The sequence below is a fragment of the Microcaecilia unicolor genome, chromosome 2, assembly GCF_901765095.1.
Source record: "Microcaecilia unicolor chromosome 2, aMicUni1.1, whole genome shotgun sequence".
In the NCBI taxonomy this organism is placed as follows: Eukaryota; Metazoa; Chordata; class Amphibia; order Gymnophiona; family Siphonopidae; genus Microcaecilia; species Microcaecilia unicolor.
In genome coordinates, this window is record NC_044032.1 from 559,645,539 (window position 1) to 559,669,592 (window position 24,054).

General features: G+C 42.6%; 1 protein-coding gene and 1 long non-coding RNA gene across 3 annotated transcripts in view; one reads left to right on the forward strand and one right to left on the reverse strand.

Annotated features, from left to right (window-relative positions):
* The window catches only part of LONRF1 (LON peptidase N-terminal domain and ring finger 1), a 90,877-nt gene extending 75,610 nt beyond the window's left edge, over positions 1-15,267 (reverse strand). Inside the window, exons 1-2 of the mRNA XM_030191430.1 lie at positions 14,435-15,267; positions 2,265-2,383 (exon numbers count right to left, since the gene is read on the reverse strand). Of these exons, the coding sequence (XP_030047290.1) occupies positions 2,265-2,383; positions 14,435-15,029 (714 nt within the window). The 5' untranslated portion in view covers positions 15,030-15,267. The remainder of the gene's footprint in view (positions 1-2,264; positions 2,384-14,434) is intronic.
* A 123-nt stretch (positions 15,268-15,390) lies between these two features.
* LOC115461546 overlaps positions 15,391-24,054 on the forward strand; it is a 61,024-nt gene continuing 52,360 nt past the window's right edge. For both annotated transcript variants that reach the window (XR_003940727.1, XR_003940726.1), the window contains exon 1: positions 15,391-15,531. This is a non-coding gene — a long non-coding RNA (uncharacterized LOC115461546). The remainder of the gene's footprint in view (positions 15,532-24,054) is intronic.

Genomic DNA, 24,054 nt, shown 5'->3' on the forward strand with positions numbered 1-24,054 from the left:
CCTGAAGATTCCTAAATGTATTGGTTAAGATTGGACGGGACTGGGGAGGAGGGTAAGTGTGAAAGTTATCAGATGATGGTCAGAGAGGGGAAGCATTGAGGCACAGAAACTGGAGAGTGAGCAGTTTGAGAAGAGGATAAGATCAAGACAGTGGCCATTCTGGTGAGTGGAGGCAGTGGAGCACAGTTGAAGATTGAAAGAGGACGTTAAAGCAAGAAACTAAGAAGCATAAGAGTCAGAGGGATCATTAGCATGAATGTTAAAATCCCCAAGAATGAGGGAAGGAGATGAAGGTTCAAGAAAGAAGGAAAGCCAGGCATCAAAGTCAGTGAGAAAGGAAGAAAGGGACTTATCAGGGGCTCGATAAATAACTGCTACTCGGAGAGGCAGATGAGCAAATAGACGGATGGAGTGGACTTTGAAGGAAGAAAAACAGTGAGACTGAGGTGGAAGAAGAGGTTGAAATCTACAAGAGGGTGAAAGTAGTAGCCCGACACCACCTCCGCGGCCAACCGGGCGAGGAGTATGGGAGAAGAGATAACCTCCATGGCATAGGGCCGCGACTGAAGCAGAGTCTTCAGGGTAAAGCCAAGTTTCAGTTAGGGCAAGCAGATGGAGAGTACAAGCGATAAAGAGGTCATGGATGTAGGAAAGTTCCTCCAGAACCAAAGGGTAGAGACAGGCCATGGCTCTCCCCACTCGCAGACCCGCCTCGGGGGTATTCCACTCTGCAGACATTAAATCCTGAGTATCTGGATGCATTGGAAAAACTTTAGAAGGACCCCCTAAGGCCCCGCATGGGACCAGACTGCTGGGAACTTGAAGAATCCCCCCCAGGTTCAGATATAGAGAGAGCCGATAAGGACTCAAATCAATGCACCCAATTCATCTTTTTGAAAAAGCCGGAGCACCCGAGCAGCATGTCTCCCAAGAGGAGCTCCCCTCCTCTAAAGGCTCCAGGACCGAACGGCCACCCAATGAAGCGGACTCCGTGTCTCACCCCGGAGAAACAGGTGAACAATCCTCCAAAGGATCGTCCAACAGGATAGGCCGAAGTCTCTTGGGAGGAGGAGGGGCTGGAGGGGCTGAGTCCAACTCCACACCCCGCAGGACCTCCGGATTAGGCAGAGCAGCGCCCCCATGCTTCAATAAAATGCCTGGTGCATTAACAAGACAAATTCAGGGGAAAAAGGCATACCCTGATCAGGTAAGCCCCCTTCTGCGACTGCCCCTTTCTCTGCCACCGGAAGAGCACGTTCCCTGACCACAGAGGACAAAATGGCCGAAGTTCCCGCCTCTGCCAGAGAGGAGACGCCAAGAGATCCCCCCGGGAACCCAGAGCGCTGATCCAGGCCCGTTATCCCCAGAGAAAGGTCACCAGGATCTCCTCCTCCACTCGGGGACACCGGTCTGCACACCGTGCAGCAGCCCAAGGAAGAGCGTCTACCCCCACAGGAGCAGCACTTCACCACCTCAGTGGGGACCGACATGCCGACGTGCCAAAAAACACCCGGTCAGAGGCCCAACTCGCAAGAGTGCACTGCAAGCCCGCTAACTTGCTCCCTCTTATTTTACTTTTGGTGCTAGTGTTTAATAGAAAAAAAAGGTGCGCCGCGGCAACCGCGGGACCATTACCATGGCCCGCTAACAGATCCACAACTCACCACCTGGTTCCTGAAACAGGGTGTGCACCCCCTGAACTCTTCAACCTCCTCACCTCCCCCGCCAGAACCGACACCGTCGGACTGGAGCCATTCTGATACGGCCAGAAGAAATGTGGCTCTAAAGGGAAGAAAGCCTCCAGGCAGGAGCAAGAGAGGGACCCAGCACCACCAGGTATGTCTAAATTTCCTCAGGTGTGACAACTGGGAACCAGTCACCAACTGGACCACAGAGAGAAACGAAGTATGTCCATCCACCTGCTGGAGATAGAAGATACTGGGCAGCTAGCACGTGGCTAGGTAGTAGTGCTCAGTTCTTGATTTTCTATCTCCACCTGCTGGTCGATGGACATAACTACCCACTTGTCCTGGAATAGTGGGATAAAAAGTAATGGAAAGAATGTTTTGTAACATAGGCACCCTTTATCATTCGCTAATTTTCTTTATAGATTTTATAACTGTGAACTGCTTAGCTGTAATGATTTGCGGTATATTACATAAGTGAATGTGAATTGTATGTTAAGGCTAAAGACTAGCGGAACACTGCTTATAATGAAAATACCTTTACATATCCTCCGATTACACACAAAAAGAGCAGCTCACCTCAGGCCAGTCTGGCAATCTGGAAAGAACCACATTCAGATCATGAACAGCTGCCATGAATTCCTGACGGCCAGCATATAATTCTGCTCTATAAACTCGGAGCATCAGGTCCTCAGGATCTGAAATCAAAAGCATTTTTATAATGATCTAAAATCTACCTTATTTCAAAAGCCCAGACAATACATAGGAAGATATAGCTTTAAAAAAAATGTAATTCAACTTTTGGCAATGGACAGCTCATATCCCCAACAGAGTCAGATGAATAGAGTCTTAACACTCCAACATATGCTCAATCTCATCCAAAAGCCCAACATCTTCCGTTCACAGCGGAAACCCAAACCCTTCAACCCAATCTTTGCCCAACAAAATCACATAATACAACAAAACTTTTACAGAATTTACCTACTTCACCTCCTAGAATGCTAATCACCTATATATATGCTTAACAGCACATAATAGCCAGCAGTCAATTGGGGGGGGGGGGGGGGGGGGGGGGAAGAGCACATATTTCCTCACCATCCATTAGGTATCATACCTTTGCTGGTGGGGATGCTGAAGCCCCACAAGTTGAAGAAATCCACTGCCAAAGCAGCCACCTTCCTTCCTTGTACTGCCTCAGGAGCAAGGAAGTCAGCGGGGTGCCTCCTGCTGCCACTCCCCGAGCAGGGTCGGTTCAACTTGGGGAGTGCAAGCATCGGTGGCTGAAGATATGCTACAGGCTTCCTCGCTTCAGAGGCAGTACGAGGTGGAAGAGGGTGACTCAGGCAGTGGATTTCATCTGCTGGCGGGGCTTCAGCTACCCCACCACAGGTCCATTATGTCTCTCTCCCCTTTCTCCCTCTGAGCCCAACATCTCTCCCTTTCTTCACTGCCCTCTCTCATATCCTCTCTTCCAACCCTCCCTCAACACTTCTATTCCTCTCTCTCAATCCTTCCCTCCACCCGAGGTCCATTATCTCTCTCCCCTCCCTCCATCTCTCCTCCTTCCTACCCTTCTCACCCTCTCTACAATCCACCATCTCTTCCTCCCATTTTAGCTCTGTATGCAGTTCTCTCAATTCCCTTCTCCCTACCTTCCCCCAAGGTCATAAGTACATAAGTAATGCCACACTGGGAAAAGACCACGGGTCCATCGAGCTCAGCATCCTGCCCACCACAGCGGCCAATCCAGGCCAAGGGCACCTGGCAAGCTTCTCAAGGTCCGACATCTCTCCCAAGTCCCCCTCCCCCTGCGGCTCTCTCAGGCCCCCCCTCACCCTTGTAATGACCCACCTGTGGCCGGCTCTCCCTCCCTCCCCCCACAGTACAAAGTCTTCAACCTCTTTCCTCCTGGACCTGACCACGGATCTCCCCCTCCCCCCTTAGAGGTCTACTGAATTATCAGAGCATTTATTTTCAGCACTTCGATGAATGATTTATATGGAAGCTGTGGATTAGAGCCTTTGCTGTAGTTTCCATTAATAGATCTTGTAAACGGGCCCGCTGCTCCAGTATGGGGAAGGAAGCTGCCTCCCCTGAATAGCCAGAACTTCACAAAACTGCCACCAGGAAATACTTCAAAAACATCCCTTTATTTTCCAGATTCATAAACAAAACTTCCCTCCAGCGTAGAGACTTGCTTCTCAGGCAGGGCTGTTCTGCCTTGCTTAGTACATCAACCAATTACACAAAGACTTTGCCCCCTTCCCGGAGGGGAATGCAATAGTCCTTTGGAAATCCCTGCTTTTTTGGTCCCAGTCAGTAGCAAACAAATAGTACTTGTCCCACAAGCAGGATTTCCCCTCAAGACAGTGTTAATCACCAAGCAGCCTTTACTTTCAGGAGGTTCAATACTTTTGGGACTTCCTTCCACCCAAGGTATTTCAGCCTGCTTCAGTTCTTTAGGGACCTGTCTTGCCCAAGGATTTTCAGCCTGCACTGCTCCTCTCCTCCTGAACTGAACCCCTCTTCCCACCAGGCAGCCCTCCTTCATAAACAAGCCTTCCAACTTCAGAGGTTCTCACAATAATCAAGCTTCAAAACAGGGTAGTAATTCCCCCACCACTCAGGGTTTCCCCCAAAAGAAAACCAGGCTTCTTTACTTAAGCAGGGTTTAAACCAAAATAAATTCCCAAAACCATGTAGGTTCCAAACCTTCAGGGGCTGCCTTCCTCAGCTCTCAAGCTCCCATTCCGTTCTGCTCTCTTCCCCTGCTCAGGCTGAATAATTCCCTCTTCCATCCAATCCTCCTCCTGCTTCTCAGCCCACCCCTCCCTATTACAGGTGGGCAGCATGATATACAGATTGCTGATCCCGGGAACTGGCTCCTTCATTCACCCTCCCTCTTGTGGTCAGAGATGGTATATGGCCAGCTTGCCTATCCCCTGGGATCTCACTGCTAGGACTGGAAATGCATTCTGGGATATGTAGTTCATGGTTCTGCTGCTTCACTCTATACATCAGGGATGTAGCCTTGTAACAATCTGTCGCAATTACAAAAGTTTAACCGTAAATAATTGCGTGCTGCTCGACATCACTGGCTTCCTCCCCTACCGGACCTTCCTGTGTCTCATCCACACCCCCCCGCAGTACCTTTTGAAATGGGAGGTCTTTGGCCCTGCAGGTCAGTGGCAGCCTACTGAAAGGATGCCTGCATCTGGCCTTCCCTCTGACCCAGCCGACCCCTATCTGACGACGCAACTTCCTGTTTGCAGAAGAGATGGGTAGGTCAGAGAGAAGGCCCGTTGCAGGCCACCTTTCAGTGCGTTTCAAAAGGTACTGTGAGGGAGGGAGGGGGTGCGGATGAGCTGTGGGAAGGTCTGGTAGGGGAGAAAGCCAATTAAACACATTAATAATCACTGTGTTTACCACGATTAACGTGCAGCCCTAAATACATATCATCAAAAGACAAACCTATTAATGAAAAAAAAGTGCTAATCCACAGCTTCCTTATATATCATTCATAAAATTGCTGAAAACAGATGCTCTGATCAATTTAATAGATGTCTAAAGGCTTACTGAAATAAACAGATCTTCAAATATTTTTTAAATGTATTAATACTTTTCCCTGTTCTCAATTGTAAAAGCAATGCATTCTACAAATTTGGAGCTCTATTTATAGAATAGTGCTTGGTGTGCATTTTTTTTTCGGCACCCAATTTTGGGTACCATTTTCAGCCTTGAGTCCTTTATGTATACTTATGTTTTATACAAGTTTTATAAAAGCTGTTTTTGTGTAAAACAGGCTCTATATGTAAATAAAGCTTTAAAAAATTACTTTCAATATTTTTTTTTATTTTTTTTGTTACATTTGTACCCCGCGCTTTCCCACTCATGGCAGGCTCAATGCGGCGGGCAATGGAAGGTTAAGTGACTTGCCCAGAGTCACAAGAAGCTGCCTGTGCTGGGAATCGAACTCAGTTCCTCAGGACCAAAGTCCACCACCCTAACCACTAAGCCACTCCTCGTTTTACAATTCAATTTTTTCATTAATATCAGTATTTTTCACCTCTGCGGTTTGTTCTTTTGAGTTTTCTAATTCATAATTTTTCCCCCCTGTGGAAAGTAGTGAAGATGCATCCACACAACAAGGTGACATTCTTAGTAGCTCCTACCAGTTTGATGCTATTCCAGAGCTCAGTACAGTGCAAGAAACCTTCCTGAGCATACACAGAATTCTTTTATTAGGGCATTCCCTCTCTCTCATGGCAGTCCATTTTCATCCATGCTACTGTATGGATGCACAGGAAAAGGCAAGCAGCAAATGACAGTTGACAAAAAAAGCTAGAATGCCCATCCAAACATACTAGTTACTCACCAGGGCTGCTGACATCTCAAATTCTGGATCCTACAAGCTCAAAGGCAACATTACACTGCCATCCTTAAAGGATCATTTTTGAGTACAGGGATAGCCAGTTTAGACAAGAGAGACAAACAGCAGAGCAGTCACTAATCTCTCTCCTCCTGACAGCATAAACTCCTTTCAACTCACAACACCCTCTTCATTCTCCCAGCTTGCCATAGTAAAAAAAAAAAAATCCCCCTCCAACATAATAATACATCTGTGTATGTAACATGCAAACATGCTATGATTGGTTTGTCTTCGATTTACTGATGATGATTCATTCCTAGCTTATTTCACATTTCTTACCCAGGACCACCACCATATGTGACCTTCACAGCCTGTCCTCTACAACCAGGGTTTTCATGAAATGCCTGGTGGTAATGATGGCCCACCTTTACAAGATATCATCTCAGAGTGTAATGGATAATATCCATCCTTTATCCATCTTCTTTAACCCCCTCCCCCAACATATACTTAAAAACAACATACAGGTATATGGTCAATCTGATTAATCTTCCGAATAGAAATATATATACATTTTCATAGACTTACCTTAATCTACATCTTCCCAAATACAGAGGCATCAAGTATAAAATCTACTATTCATCTAACTTTTGCTATCTTGGAAGTCGTCTTTGGAATGCTCTACCCAAACATATCCGCTCAACAAGTGAATATCTTCCTTTCAGGAAATTATTAAAAACCCACTTATTAAAAAAAAAGTTTATTCAACTCAATAGTTCTCTACTTTAAACATTCACTCACTTAACAGACAATTACCTTTGACGTCCCCTTTATCCTTTACCGTTTGATCTCTTCCATACCATTTCCCTACTTTTCTTTTCCCTTTCTTCTTCCCTACACCCTTTCCCACTCCCCCTCCCTTCTTCCCCCTTTTCCATGCTTCTCTCCCCTCTTCTTCCCTGCCTCACTCTCTCTCCTCTCCTTACAACCTACCTTAGTCTAATTATGTTTTATTGTTATATAATACTTTAAAACATTGTTAACTTCATGGTTTTGTTAACTTCACGATTTTGTGATTTGTTACTATGTAAGCCGCATAGAGCTTGCGATGAGCGGGAATTGTGTGGGATACAAATGTAATAAATAAATAAATAAAATAAACTTTAATGACTCAGCAGAACAAGACACATCTTCCTGACAGAAGATGCAGTGTTAACAATTCTCCATGCTGAAGACTGTTTCTGTCAACATTGATACGGATGGTGGACATTCTCTTTGCATGGCTACACAAGACCCCTTCAGCAGCAGCTCAAGCTCCAGCATTATCAGCTTCACCAACCTGGATGACAGCGATTCAAGTAACAGCCACTTAATATACTGTCTTTCTGTTGTTACAATCAAAGCAATTTACATATTATATACAGATACTTATTTTGTACCTTGGCCAACAGAGGATTAAGTGACTTGCTAAGAGTCATAAGGAGCTGCAATGGGAAAATTGAGCCCAGTTCCCTAGGCTGCTGCACTAACCACTAAGCTAACTGCTCTACTCAAGTAAAATCCCTCTAACCACCTCAATATACTACTACTACTTCCTGATGCTTCTACAGCGGCATGGGTGAGTTAGAACCGAGTAATGGATGAAAGCTTGTATTTCACAACCTTACCAGAGTAGATCTACAGAGCAGCCTTAAGTTCCTACTCAACACAATATCAGACTTCCATTTGAACGAAATCACTGGCCTATCAGTATTTTATCCTCACTTCAGACAAAACCCTATATTAACTGGATTACAGAAAGTCTATTATCTACAGGGCACCATGGATATGCAAAGCTGCTCTCAGTTTTCTTTAAACCAAAGGAGGTCAGCTCTCCAACTGAATATATTACTGCTATGACAAGGTCAACCTGCCCTCAGCCTTCATCAGGCCACATCAGAATAGATCAGTTCTGCATGTAGAACTGCAACTACTGTCAACCTCAGATCAGCTCCTTAGACGGTATCTGCAGAGCTGCTACGTAATCTTCTGTCCACACCTTAAAGCATTAAAGCTTGAACGCCTCACTGTGCTTAGATGGTTCATTTGGCCAATCCATTTTGCCCGATCACCACACCTGTCCAACAATCCAACTAAAACTCAATGCTGAAAAAACACAATGTCTCATCTTATCATCACAATATAACACAAACAAACCCACAACTAAACACCCCAGACTACACCCTCCCTGTTTCAGATAGCCTGAAAATTCTCAGAGTTACAATTGACCAAAATCTCACACTAGAAAGCCATGTGAAAAATACAGCAAAGAAAATGTTCCATTCAATGTGGAAACTCAAAAGAGTAAAACCATTCTTCCCAAGGGAAATATTCTGCAGCCTGGTACAATCAATGGTGCTAAGCCACCTACATAGGCGCCCGGTATAAGAGGCTTGGAGAGGCTAAGCCTCCCCCCTGCTGCAGCAGAATGGATCAGCTGTGGAGTCCAGCTGCTCTGAGGGGATTAAATTGTTGATTTACCTCCATCCTCACAGCAGGAGCTGCAGTGAAAGCCCTCTAGCAGTTGTAGAAATTGGTTTATGGTTTGTTTACCTTACTGCTGGGAAAGGGGGGGGGGGGTTGGCTGCAGGTTTTCTGGGTTGCCAGGGAGATATTTAACGAGGATGACTTCCTGACCTGCACTGAGGACAGATAGCAGCAGAACGGATACTGGGCCAGCATGATCAGAAAAAGTCACCAGACAACAAAGGTAGAAAAGATCGTTTAATTTTCATTATAGTGTTTGGAATATGTCCACTTTGAGAATCAGGTGCTCAACATTAAAAGTTTATATTTATTTACTTATTTATGGCATTTTATCCCACATTAAACATGAATTAGGGTGTTTTGTGGCTCTACATGAGAATTGTGATGATATGATCCCTTGTTTCATATTGTTAACCGTCTGCATTTTCCGTATGGGTGGTATATTGGTGTATTAGGTCTGCCCAGTGTAATATTTATGGTACAGTAAGGTTCTGAGTGTGTTTTAGGACAAAGTTGTGCATAGTGTTTTGCAGTTGAGCGATTGTGGTTAGAATATGCTTTGAGCAACCACTTTATTCTTTGACATATGATACAGATCTAATATCTAAATTTAATAAAAGGTATTGTGACTTATTTTTTTCTGCGTGTTATCAGACAATTATGGATTTAAGCTCCACCCCTGGCCCCACCCCTAACCCCACCCCTTTAGCCTCCCCCAAACAGTTGGGCCACTGACCGCCTATGGCCACCTAGATTGCTGCAATGCCATCTATGCTGGATGCAAAGAACAAATCATAAAGAAACTCCAAACTGCCCAAAATACAGCAGCAGCCAGACTCATATTTGGAGAAACGAAATACGAAAGCGCCATACTCCTTAGAGAAAAGCTACACTGGCTCCCACTTAAAGAACGTATTGCGTTCAAAATTTGCACCCTAGTTCATAAAATCATTCATGGCGAGGCCCAGTCCTACGTCAGACCTTATAGATTTACCAACCATGAACACAAAAAGGTCAGCACGCACATTCCTGAATCTCCACTACCCCAGCTGCAAAAGGACTAAAATATAAATCAACATATGCATCCAGCTTCTCCTACATAAGCACGCAACTATGGAATGCACTACCAAATGTCATAAAAACAATGCATGACCTAACAAACTTCCGAAAATCACTAAAAACCAACTTGTTCAAAAAGGCTTACCACAATGATCCATCCTAAATATCAGACAACAATATTTATACCAGAACTGAACAAAACCGAACGCTATATACTTGATTGCTTAGATACTTTGTCACTAATGAACTTTAACGCAATACCACTTTATTTCTCATTCCGGTAATGAACTCTCCATACCTGACTGCTTAATTTACTCTATCACTTATGAACTTTAATGCAATACCACTTTGTATTTCTCATTCCGGAAATGGCGATCGCCATTACGGCATAATGTAAGCCACATTGAGCCTGCAAATAGGTGGGAAAATGTGGGATACAAATGCAACAAATAAATAAATCCTGAAGCTTCATGGAAAATCAATCCGGAGTTCCCCTTGACTAGATACTTGTTCATGGCTCCCAAGGCCCAAGGTGAGAGGATATTTCCTCCTCCCACCTCCTGTTTCTTGCCACAATAGAGATGTTGGAATAGAATTCCGTCCCTTTTTGCCCTGGTAGAATTCTAAGAACATAAGTATTGCCATACTGGGACAAACCAAAGGTCTATCAAGCCCAGCATCCTGTTTCCAACAGAGGCCAATCCAGGTTACAAGTACCTGGGCAAGATCTCAAAACAGTACAATACATGTTATGCTGCTTATCCTAGAAATAAGTAGTGGATTTTCCTCAAGTCCATTTTAATAGCAGCTTATGGACTTTTCCTTTAGGAAGCTATCCAAACCTTTAAACCCCGCTAAGCTACTGCAACAGGCTGGTGAAGAACAGAGTGCCGCTCAGCAAATGCTTCTTGCGGTAGAGAGCTAAGGTACGAAGGCCTTGGTGGGCAAGCCAGCGACCTCCTTTGCTAATCCAGAGTGCAACTGAGCCAGTCTATCTGAAGGACAAACTAGTCGAGTGTGCGCCAATCCCGAAGCGGGACCAGCAGAGAGGATTTCTCCCTTGACTGAGCATCCTCAGGTACCTGGGACTGTGCTGTGGCTGATGCAAGAGCACTCAATAGCTGTGGTGTCTGGATCCTTTTTCCACACCATGTCCCCTCAGATAGTTAGGGCTGTGCTGTAGCTGGTGCACGCGCTCTCGATGCCAAAGTACTTTGCATCAAAACAAACCAGTGAGGTGAGTCCAAGGAGGATAAAAGATGCTTTATTGTAAAAGGTATTACCTTTTACAATAAAGCATCTTTTATCCTCCTTGGACTCACCTCACTGGTTTGTTTTGCTTCTCACGGTTTTGTGAGGTTCCCCTTCTTCTCTTGTTGTTTTGTTTAAAGTACTTTGCATCTGCAGAAGCCCTCAAGCTCCTCTGAGCATGGTAAGTATCTCATGAAGGGACGGCATAAATAAAGACTGGGGAGTCAGTGCAGAGAAAGCCTGAAAGTTTGTTGTTGCCGAAGGGGCCAGATCACAGCCAGATGTCATCAGTCAGCCTGGCACCATTACCAAAGAAAATTAACCATCTACTTTGCAGACTGTTTTCAGAAACCAGCGATGCTGATGCTCCAGAGCTCCCGGCACCATGCGTTGAGCATTAGCAATGTCAATGCTTCTTTCCCAATGTACAATGCCAGTCCTTGGAAATGTGAAGTACAGACGAGAATGTGGAATGACCATGCCTCTACAGTGTTGAGCCCAATGCCAGATGGTCTTGGGGCGCCAGCTCAGTGGCCGGTCAATCCCTGAAGTCCCTGTGTTTCCGCAAAGGACAGTGAACGCACGAACAGCCTTCCAGTAGAGTTGGTGATTATTATAGTATTGAATACAAGCAAGTATGAGGATAAGCACAGGGATCTCTGGAGGGAGGATTTTAACTAGGCTGCTGACACACCAGATAGAAAATAGCATTAAAAGACCATACAGCTTATTTCTACAAAGCAAGGTCCCACATACACAATGTAAATGAGAAGTCTTTTTTTAATGGTTTCTACATATTCTTTGCACAGAGGCTTGTGGCACTTTCTAGACTAACCAGTTGGAAGCATAACTTCATGGCTACCCCCCTCCAGAAGTTACTGTAGAAATAGAGCAAATGAAGATGCCACCCGTTCACATGAGATCTTAAACTCTGTCTCCTTCAAAATTTAAGGAAGCAATTCCCAAGCAAGATGTTTTTCACTGCCTGACGTTATCCCACTCCTGCTTTTCTTTTAGGAGGGAAATTATCAACGTAAGCTACTGTTAAGATGGGTTATTTTACAAGCTATTTTAGCACAGATCCCATTTTATGCAATAAGACCTGGTTACTAATACACTAAACAGTAAAATAATCCATCTTAACGGTTAGCAGTAACCTACATTGAAGTAGAGCAGCCCGGGAGGAACTGGAACTAAAAGGACAAACTTGAAACCTGTCAGTTTGCCATTTTGTAACATTTAAAACCTGCTTACTTAACCAATCAGAAGGCAAAAATAGTAGAACACACTACATGGGGCAGGAATTTCCCACCTCCTGTGAAGGCAATACAACTCCTGGGCCCTGATGCTCAGAACCTAACACCGGCGCTAGAGGCAATTAGCACAGGACTAACACCAGCCTTAATGTGCGCAAAATGTTCAGAAGGCCCTAGCGCAAGAAACAACATGTGCACCAAATTATATTTAAATCTAGTCAAACTGATGTTAGAGGTCATTTGGCATTCCCTCCCAATGCTCAGAGAACAGTGCACAAATGGTGCTCTTAACGCTGAAAACTTACTGCCAGCTCGAAGGTGGTATTGAGGGTTTGAAGAGAGGATTTCTTCTGGATTTTCTGTTTAAAATCTGTCCATTTTGGAAGTGGAAGGAAGCCCATGCAAACCTCTAAGCGCTGGTAGTGAGAAACAAATGTGTGCGAGTTTGAGCAAAACCAAAAGTAAAGCACACATTGGCCCGTTTTCTGCTCTTAAATATAAGCCTTTCAGGTGAAAAATTTTTTAAAGCTACAGAATGACACTCATGTTTGCTTCATGTCCGGGTTTGCTTGGGAATGCACAAAAGAGCTGCTCTTACTGTGAAAACTCTTGTGTCCATGTGCCAGGCACGTTCCTCCTCCTTACCTTTGGTCTCACAGTGTGCATATAATTTGCACACCATTTAGCATTAAGAAATGAGAAGCTGTTCCTGTGGTATGGGGCGCCAGAGTTCTGAGCATCTGCCCCCTGAAATGGGAAGACTCCCCCCCCCCCACCCCTTGGTGGAGACTTCGTAGCTACAAAATCCTCCACACTTAAGACCATATCCTCATCTGCACCACCTCTACTGGGAGGCTGTTCCATGTGTTCACCTTTCTTCCTGTACCAAAATATTGTTAATTCCCTCTCACCTCTCCCAAGTTCTTCTGTTGTATGCCTGCCTCCTCAATATTTAAATACCTTAAGATAGAATAAATAACTACCACCACACCCCATCCCCTCTTTCCATCCAAGATTTTTATTTATGACGTTTATATCCTGCATTAGCTAAATTAGAACTCAGGGTCAATGTGGCTTACATAACAATTAGAAAAGCATGAATATGTTCAAATATAACAAAAAGTAAAATACATAATGTTAAACCAGTAAAACTTGAGTTAAGAACAGGTGTATTTAAATACTTAGGGGGTTGTTTACTAAAGATTAGCTCGAGTTATCTGTAGCAGGGCCACAGGAATAAAATGGGCCCTGCTGCAGATAACGCGAGCTAAGCCTTAGTAAACAGATATTTAATTGAAATATGGAAGAAAAAGGTAAAGGGCTAGGACTAACTAGGTCAGACAGGTGTAGTGGGAGGTAGGATGAGGTAAATATTGCAGCCATGAATGAGAAGACTGATTATTTCCTTAAAGACTAGACTGAATAAGTGAGCTTTCATCAGACTTCAGAACAAATAATCCTTGGTACATTTGATGGTTTTAGTTAGGTAAGGAGTTCCAAATTTTTGTGCCTTGATATGAGAAGTTAGCAGTATGGTTTCTTTTTTTTTTTTAGGTTACTTTCTTACAGTTCTGGAAATATAGGATCAGATAGTAGCTAAATGATTTAGAGGGTATATGAGGGTAATTCAATTAGGTTGTTCATGTATATTGGGGCTAAACAATACAAAATTTTGTGAATGAAGGTACATAGCTTGAATGATATTCTATCTTTATTAGCAGCCAATGCAAATCGTGGTTGCTTTGGTGAAGCGTGGAACTAGTCTGAATACGAGACGTAGGTTTTTTTCTTTTTTAAGATCTTTACGTCTGTGCAAATGAATACTTCAGCACCTATTTCACAATGAAGTTTCAATTCTGCATAAACAAGGCCAGACCAAAGCACGTAGAGAGATTATGATGCAATGACGCGGGCACTTCGCCAGGCGACAGTCAGAATTTTTACAGATCCAGACGCTCCACCTAGTGTCCCGCCCACCCGCTTGTGACGTTTTCATTAGACAACAGTCGCACGTCCCTTTACATAATTTAGTCACAAGGGAAAGAAGTGACTGTCATCGGGGAAATCACAGAGTACTGCGGGCTTCTTCCGGTTTACTCACCGGAGAGAAAGAACATAGAGTCCTATCTGCCTGGGCCATAGCACAAATGCAGCCAGGGCCTCCATGCTGCTGCCTCCTTACCAGGGGAGGAAAGGTGTGGGAGGAGAAAGTGACAGCGTCCCCACAATGCAGTGAAAGGATGACAGCTAGGGAAGGGTCAATATTGCCTGTGGGGTTTTTTTTTGTTTACCTGATTTCATGGCCTCAAGGATTATCCTCTGAGCCGCCTCGAAGTGACCCTTCCTCAGGAACTCACTCAGCCTGTTTAGCTCCTTAGCTCTGTGGCTCTGCTGCGGGAACCACTTTTCGGTCAGCTGGTTCAGGATGACGCTGGTGCGGTTCTCCGTTTTTTGCCCATCCTCCTCTGCTCGGCGGACCAAACTCTGCGGGCAGAAGCGACAGCGGCACAAGAGCTCTCTTCGCAGGCAAAGCCGGCAGTAGGTATGGCCGCAAGACGTAGTCACGGGCTCCCCCAGGAAGCCCCCGCAGCCAGGACAGTACAGTTCGGGTCCCTGCCGACCGCCCCGAATCCGCACGGGTGCGATGCCCTCACGAGCTCGGTAGCTCAGCAACAGAGCCTCCACCAGCGTGCCAAGGCGTCCAGACCGCACGGGGCCGAGCCGCAGTGCCGCCGCGTACGTCTCCAGCGCCTCTTTCAGCCGGTTGCCGAGAGCCATCAGGTCGCCCCTCTGTAACAGCATTTCCGCCTCGTTCCCCGCGCTCTCGGCATCAGTTCCGCTGTCGCTCGTCGGTGCCTGCTGGCACAGCGAGACAGCAGTAGACATCCTTAATCGGTGGGCACCCAGCCTCCTGCAACAGCGCACGGGCCCTCAACGCCCAAGTGGGGATAGCACCTCGCGTGCCACCTCCAAAACCGTTATTTTGCCGTAGTCCTTAAACCATAGCGCGCGGATCTTGTTCTCAATAGTCCAGATTCCATTACCAATCAACCCCTTCTATCCTGTTTCTTCTTCCCTTTGTTTCGTCCTCCTACACATACGGAGCGGAGGTTTGGTCCTGTTGCAGAATGTTTGCTTAAATTGAAAGTGGTGCCACGTGTCCCGCGAAGAGCTTGCTGATTGGTTCTCCTGCCAGTGGTTATAAAACTTCCTTGCGTGCGTTTCATAACGGTGCCCGGTGTGTGTGTGGGTAACATGGGTGTGGGCGTTTGGTGGAAGCTGAGTTGATGAGAGGGCAGATAGCCAAAGATGCTTATTAGAAGAAAACGAACGTATTGGAAACAGGAAAAAAGAAACACACGTTAAGTTCAACTAGCGTAAATAAATTGTGAGTAACTGTGGCTGTCTCTGGTGTAACGTGGGTTTAGGCAGTCAGGCTGTACCTGGAATGCGGGTGGATAAAAGGGCAAAAATGTAGCTGTACAGAAAGTGGCAAAATAAGATGCGTAGTAGAGCAAACCAGAGGGAGACAGCAACACAGAACAAACGTGTTACAATAGAAGGTTAGATTGAGAACAGGAGACAGTATGACGTCAGAAAGTTGAAGCGAATTAGGAAAATCTCCGTTTCCCTCTCCTCCGCATAGCTGTCATCCCTGTTTACCCAAAACAAAGCAAGCAAACCTATAAGTTGCTCTATCCACGTTGTCATTTATTGTTGGTAGCATTTTTATTTGATTTCACATATATTTTCAAACATACCAGCTTGTGCAGCATACGGATGTATACAGAGGAAGTATTGGTTTCATCGGTTAGAGTAGTACTTATGTAAATTATTGTGGTATTTGGAGGGGCTGCTTATAGGGACTCCCTGTATTGGTGCAGAGGTGTTTTCCCAGCCACCAACCCAGACATCATGTTATGAGAATCAGGTGCTTAACAATAAGACTTACTATTTATAACTACAATTTTAAAAAAACATTAATTAGATTGAAACCTGGGAGCATTTAACATCTTTTTTTTTTTTTTTTCCTGTGCCTACCTAAAAAGAAAAGATGACATGTGGGAAATTGCTCCTTTTGTTTTGTGGAATGGAGTGGTATGTTATAAAAATGCACTTGCCTTTTTTATTACTACTATTTCACAGGGGGGTATTGAATAATGAGGGAAGGGCTTCCTTTGTTCAGAAGTTCTGTCCAGAGCCAGTCTAGGGTCCCTGTTTACTAAGCCGCACTGTAGCTGAGCTAACTTCTTAGCGTGCGCTAAAAATTAGTACATGTTAATGCTAGAGACACCCATAAATTCCTATGGGTATCTTTAGTGTTAGCACACGCTAAAAAGCACACCTACAACATGGCTTAGTAAAAAGGGCCCTAAATGTGCAAACATTGCCCAGTTCAGTACACTGTTAGCTGCCAAGTTAATACAAAGTTAATTATGTTCAGTGGCAAATCTGTTGGCTCAGGCAGCTTGCTATGTGAATATAGTCAAACCAAAGTAAAGTAGAGGTTGACACAAAGATCAGCCAATGCAAGGAATGTTAATTAGGATACTTTATTGAAGGCACCAGACGCACTTGACCCAGGCCATGTTTTGGTGGATACAACCGCCTGCCTCAGGAGTCACCAAAATTCTGTTGACACAAAAAAAAAAACATATCATAATATGAAAAATCTAATATAATAATTTGCTCCTCCAACATTCCAATGTCTCTGGCTGCGTTCGTAACCATCTCCTGATGTTACTCTCCCACAGTAGAACCCTGCGTACCTGACGTCAGGAGATGCTACAATTCCAAGCCAGGAGGCGGGAAGCGCGCAACGAAAACAAACAAGACAGGGCTGAGACAAGGGACAGCGGGAGCATAGAGCGCGTTAGCCACTACAGCGCTCGAGCAACAGCCCACGATCGCGACTGACAGCTGAACAGCTTCAGGCTGCCTTTGCTTTGGCTTCAATTTCAGCTGTTCCTCTGGTCCCACCCTCATTTCCTGTTTCCGGAAGGGCGGGACCACAGAAACAGCTGAAACTGAAGTGAAAGCAAAGGCACTCTGAAGCGGTGTCTGTCCGTGCTCCCCTTCACTCTTGGTGGCGCAGCAGTAGGTAAAAAAAACTTTTAACAGGCAGCAATAACGAAGGGGAGAGCCTGCAGCACACGTCCTGCTTGCAGTCCGAGGCCACAAAGACCAACAGTGGGTGCATGGGATGAGAGAGGGGGAGGAAGGGGGTCCAGGGATGAGAGGGGAGAGGGGGTCCTGAGACCAGAGAGGTGGGGGAGGAAGGGGGTCCTGAGACGAGAGAGGATAAAATGCACTAGTGCAACAGAGGAAAATGCAAAAATATGCAAATATTAATTGATTTGTTTGCTTTATTTTTGTCTATTAGATTGTAAGCTCTTTGAGCAGGGACTGTCTTTCTTCTATGTTTGTGCAGCGCTGCGTACGCTTTGTAGCGCTATATAAGTGCTAAATAGTGGTAGTAGTAGTAGTATATTCAAATGTTCATGTATAACAAAGGAGATGTAGAAAAACATACCTTTGGAAAACAAAGATTACTTTTGTGACTGGTAGAGAAAGAAGGTGAGCACAGCAACAAGAAAGGGTATATTGAACATAGTTGCAAGCTGTAATCATATGTAAAAAGAACATTAAAAAGGATAAAATACTCTCCCAATTGCAAATAATAAACAGTATATATTAAACCGGACATTCAAACTTAAAATGGTTATGTTAAAACTGGTGAAAAAGGTACCAAAAAACAATCATGGCACGTTCTATTGAAATTACACAGATAATATCCTAAAGCTAAGAGTATTCTGTCACCATAAAAAAAGTTTAAAATAACAATATAAACAAACCTTATCAAAGAAGAAGATGCCAACAGAACGCAGGAAAGAATCTCAACCTTGTTTCCATGAAAGAGGCATTGCATTCACTGTGCATCATATTTAAAATGTGAAAACATTAATATGTAGCTATGCTAAATTCGCAATCATCATGCATGCAGTACCGAGTCATTAAAAAATACCAAAACCGATTAAGAATAACCAGCTACGTATAACTGGACAAATTTAGGGCCCTGTTTACTAGGCCATGCTATAAACGCACTAACTTTTTAGTGTGCACTAAAAATTAGCATGCGCTAATAATTGAGACATATTCCTATGGATGTCTCTAACATTAGTACACGCTAAAACGTTTGTGCGCCTACTGCATGGCTTAGTAAACAGGGCCCTTAACCAGCTAAAAATACATAGTGTTTATAAAACAGTGGTAAAAAAATAAAAATCAAAAATAAAGAAATAACTAAGTTAAATAATAAAACTAGATGATATCTAAAAACATATCTTAAAAAGCAAAGTATATCTTTATGTACACCATATAGATGTCAGTAAATTACAGATGGATATGAATTATACCTTGACATTTTTAAAGGAAATGTTTCAGCTCTAGTTCTGAGTTTAAACCATGCGTGACAGAGAATTCTAACAGAAAATTATCTTCTCTTAACAAACACTTATATCTCCTCCTCTCCATGATCTCTTAATTATTTTATATATGAGAAACTGTAAATCTGCTATGGCCTGGCTCTCTTGATACCAATGTTTCAAACTTCTTCTACTAACCTATAAATGTACTCCCTCTGCTGCTCCCCAGTATCTCTCCACACTCGTCCTTCCTACACCCCTTCCCGTGAACTCCATTCCATGGATAAATCCTTCTTATCTGTTCCCTTCTCCACTACTGCCAACCAGACTTTGCCCCTTCTGTCTCGCTGCACCCTACGCCTGGAATAGACTTCCTGAGCCCCTACGTATTGCCCCATCCTTGACCATCTTTAAATCTAGATTGAAAGCCCACCTCTTTAACATTGCTTTTGACTTGTAACCACTCACCCCCACCTACCCTCCTCTCCTCTTTCCTCTACACATTAATTGATTTGCTTGCTTTATTTTTGTCTATTAGATTGTAAGCTCTTTGAGCAGAGACTGTCTTTCTTCTATGTTTGTGCAGCGCTGCGTACACTTTGTAGCACTATAGAAATGCTAAATAGTAGTAGTAGTAGTTCAAAACCATAATTCTTTTTGCAGATGAGTAAATTAAAAAAAAAAGAAACTGATCCAATTTGAATCATATTTATTTATTTAGATTTTGCTCACACGTTTTTAGTAGTAGCTCAAGGTGAGTTATATTCAGGTACACTGGATATTTCTTTGTCCCAGGAGGGCTCATAATCTAAGTTTGTACCTGAGGCAATGGAGGGTTAAGTGACTTGCCCAAGATCATGAGGAGCAGTAGCAGGATTTGAACTGGCCACCTTGGGATTGCAAGACTTATGCACTAACCACTAGGCCACTCATTAAGCCAGCTGAAAACTCCTCCAAAAGCTGTCTATCTCCTCACAGCAACAAAAAAATATCATTGATAGTGTTTATAAAAAATGATGTTCTGCTTATACGGATGTTCTTGTAGATGTACATCTTCAAAGTGTGCTACATACAGATTGGCTAAATTGGGGCCGTTGCTGCCCCCGTGGCAGTACCACAAATCTGTAGGTAAATTTTATCAAGAAAACAAAAATAATTCTTGGTCAAAGCTATAGTTGCAAGTGTGATAATGTGCAAGTATGATAATGAACTAGTTGGGAATGCTGTGATTAGAAGTGCAATTATGTAGGGCTGTCTCGATCCAAAATGCTTCTAACTGTGGCATGTTTGTATAATGAGAATCAATATCTATCACCAGAAGTGCATTTGAAAGATCTCCATCAAATTCATTCAGAAGATTGATCATATGTCTGGAAGCGCTTATGTATTAATCAATTTTAGGGACCATGGGAAGGAGAAAAAAATCCAGAAAAAATAGACAAGAGACTTGAGAACTGATCCCTTACCTGAAACAATCGGTCTTCCATGAGGATTTTCTGTAGATTTATAGATCTTTGGTAATGTATGAATAGTCAGTATTACATGATGTTTTACAGCAAGGAAGTCCTTCTCTTTGTTGGTAAGCAAACCTCTAGAGCATGCCACAGTAACCGTTTCTATATCCTTCTATAACTAGCTAGTTGGATCGGCATCTAAAGGAAAATAGTAATGTCTATTCGGTTATGTCTTGACTTCTGCAATGTAGGTAGCTCTGTCTTGAACTACAGTGCCTCCACCCTTTTCTGCAGGCTTGATAACAATGGAATGATCATCTGCTAAAGACTGTACTGCTTTACCCTCTTCATAGGAAAGATTGTAAAAACGCTGTTTGTTCCTGTTTTCCAGTACAGAAATATCCTGTTGTGTGCTTTCATTGAAAGTGTGTATCAGGGGATCTGTTGTCTTCTCTGACACTTATATTCCTCTTTTTCTCATACTGTCTAGCCTGGCTATAAGGGTAAATAGAGCCTTTCTTATAATCTACCTCATCTCTTGAATTTGTTGTTCCCAATATCCCTAATGTCATTATGATGTTCCCCTAGCTGTTTTCAAACAGATATTTTTTATTTTTGAGCTTTTTGTCCTAGAGCATTTTTTATAATAGTGACTATTGATTTGATTTTATTTAGATGTGGTTCTTAAGTAACCTGATTATTATTTGCAAGAGTGTTTTATCCTTTTTTTATGTTCCTTTTTACATATGATTGCAGCTTACAACTATGTTCAATTTACCCTTTCTCAGATACTGTTGCTGTGCTCATCTTCTTTCTGAACCAGTCACAAGAGTAATGTATCTCCTTTGTTATACATGAGCATTTCAATATACAAATGCCTTTGCATATTTTCATAGTTTCCTCTGCACTAGAGCATTTTATTGCATATCTGCCATTTTACACAGTCCACTGTGATTTTATCATGTTTTCAGTGTTGTGATTTTAATGTTTTAATTGTAAGTTTTCATATTATGGTATGTTTTTATTTTTTTTGTCAATAGAATTTTGGTGACCCTCGAGGCAGGTGGTTGTATCTGCTGAAATATGGCCCATGTTGGGTCAAGTGTGTCTGGTGCCTACAATAAAGTATCCTAAGCAACATTCCCTGCGTTGGCTGGGCCTTGTGTCAACTCTACTTCACTTTGGTTTGAGTGTCTTCTCCATAGAGTTTCCTTCCCTGTTTGCTGCTTTATTCTATGTGAATATTCCATCACTGTTTCATTATTGCTACCATATTAGGCGTGTACGTGCGTCCTACACATGTCAATTTTGAACTACTGCCCAGCTACCGTGTGGCCCAGGCGGTAGTTTCATTTTTTATGTGCGTCCACTATTTTCTGGCACGTAGCACTAACCAGGCACTAATTGGCATTTATATGTGTGTAGACCATTACCGCCTGGTTAACGCATGAGACTTTACTGCTAAGTCAATGGGTGGCAGTAAGGTCTCAGGCCCAAAATGGATGCCCGTCAGTTTTTATTTTGCCACATGCCCATTTTTGGCCAAAAAAAAGGCTTTTTTTTACAGGCGCGCTGAAAAATGGACCTGTGCGTATCCAATACACGTGTCTACACCAGCGCAGGACATTTTTCAGCACACCTTAGTAAAAGGACCCCTTAAGGACGGACTTTTAAATGCCCAGTTGGGTATATATGCTAATCTCAACTTTGTTAAATATAGCAGACATATCCATCTATTTGCTCCCGTGATAAAACTGAATTCTGTTATTCTATCTCACTGTATTTTCAAATGTAAGCTACATTAAACCCGAGTTTGCTTGGGATAATGTGGAATATAAATGTGAAAAAAAAATCCTTTATCCTCTACTTTTTAAGGCATTGCCTATCCAACTGGATGATGATGGCACAAGGAAAGCAAGTTTGGTCCACTGAAGACTGACTCAAAATAACCTGTTGCTTAGCTGGGTTCTAGTATTAACCATATTGAAAACACAGCCATACCATATGGGCCTCTGTGGTTATGTTCCACTAATACATTTAAACAATTAACTGGCTTTCTTTGAAAGGCTTATATAACCTTTGGATGCATGACTAGGAACAAAAACATATACTTATTTATTCAGTATCACAATTCCTCATGTACAGCCACAAAACAACCTTTTAGGGTGGATAGTGTTCGCAATTAGCTCTTTTTATTATCGACCAGATAGAAGAGATAAGAGTTTTCAGTTTTGGCACAGTTTAAGTCATCACAAGAACAAAATATAAGAAAACAAATGGACTGCATTGGGGGCTTATAGCACATTTAGTTATGTTTAAACAAAAGAGATCTGCTTGAGACAAAATATTTTTATTTTGACTTATATTGTCCCTGAAACATTCTCAAAACAAAATAATTCATTTGTGTATCTAAAATGTAAACTTCTACAAAACAGATGAAGTGAAGATGTGTTCAATATGCACCAATGAAAGGAGAGTTAAATTTTACTTCCATTTAATTTCAATATATTCCATCTTTATAACACCAGTCTTCCCGAGGCAAATTAGAATAACAGTTAATATGAGCCCATCATGAAACAGGATATCCTCACTGAAATTTGGCCATCTGTATTGTATAGAACAGTGCAGAAAAATGATCATAAAATACAGAATTTATAACTGCTGTTTCTACCAGCTACAAGAATTTTTTAAGCTGTTTGTGATATTCAATTTTTATTTCATGACATTTATATCTACATGTGGGAAGCTTTAAAATAAATTAAAACGCTGTCAAGTTTTAAAAAAATCTTTTGTCCTCCACCTTTTAAGGCACTGCCTATCCAACTGGAACAGCTTTTGACTTTCTACAGCTAGACCATGCATAGGCAGTCTGTTATTTCTAATAATCTTTTGCTATTGTTTTCAATAGTGTTTGCTATTGATTTGGGTGATTGAAAATGGTGGCAATCTCCGCCTATTATCAGCAATCTTCGCTTACTAGTTTCAGCCTATATAACGGGCTAGACAGGTCATACCGTCTCCTCTCCTTGCCAGTAACAGTGAAGATGCCTTATACGGAACGAGGCAGAACCAAAGAACAGAGGAAGCATATTTTATTGAAAGACCTGACATGGCCCATGTTTCGGCAAACGCCTGGGTCCAGGGGTCTGTACACATAAAAATACAATAATATCAGTTACTTGAAATAATACAAAACAATAAATTATGGACTTATAAGAAAAAAATTAATAAAACAATGTGACATCAAATATAAAATAAAACATATATGCTAAAATTGTCACCGTAGTGCAATGCTTCCTAAGTAAATTCAACAATCACAATATTACAACTTCCAATGCACTGTAAAAAGAGAATTATAACATAAGTATGGATCTCATATTGGTAAGCAGCAGGCTTAATAAAACATCTTATCTAAAGTTAACACAGTCATTAAGAAAACTGTACTCATATTTAAAAATATGAAATAACACAAAAGTTGATATTTCATACACTTCATGACCAGACTTAATAAAACATGTCTTAATTAAAATAACATATCACAAACTAAAGACATAATATTTTTATTTTATTTATGGTTTATTTATATCCCACATTTTCCCACACATGCAGGCACAATGTGGCTTACAAAAAATCAGGAGGAAGTACAAATATTCACTGTCCCCCAGATTCTATACATGGTACCTAATTCTTCGCGTGGTAATTCAAGTGTATTCTACGTAGTGTGTATAACTTAATTGATTAAAGAGACAATAATTGGCCGCTAACAAGCAATCAGAGCTATTAATTGGAATCTATGCGCGTTGATCACTAGACGTATTCTATATTGGAATCTGCCAAATTATCGCCCATAGGGAAAAAAGGGGCATGATGAGGAGCGTAGCACAAATCTATGCGCATAGTTACAGAATTTGGTGCTATCTGGTGATCTAAGCACTGTTAATTATGCCAAATTTTCCTTGGCGTAACTGGATGCGGCTGCTGCCTTAACGCATATCGTGGATTTTGGCATATTCCCTTTATGGCATTTTAGAC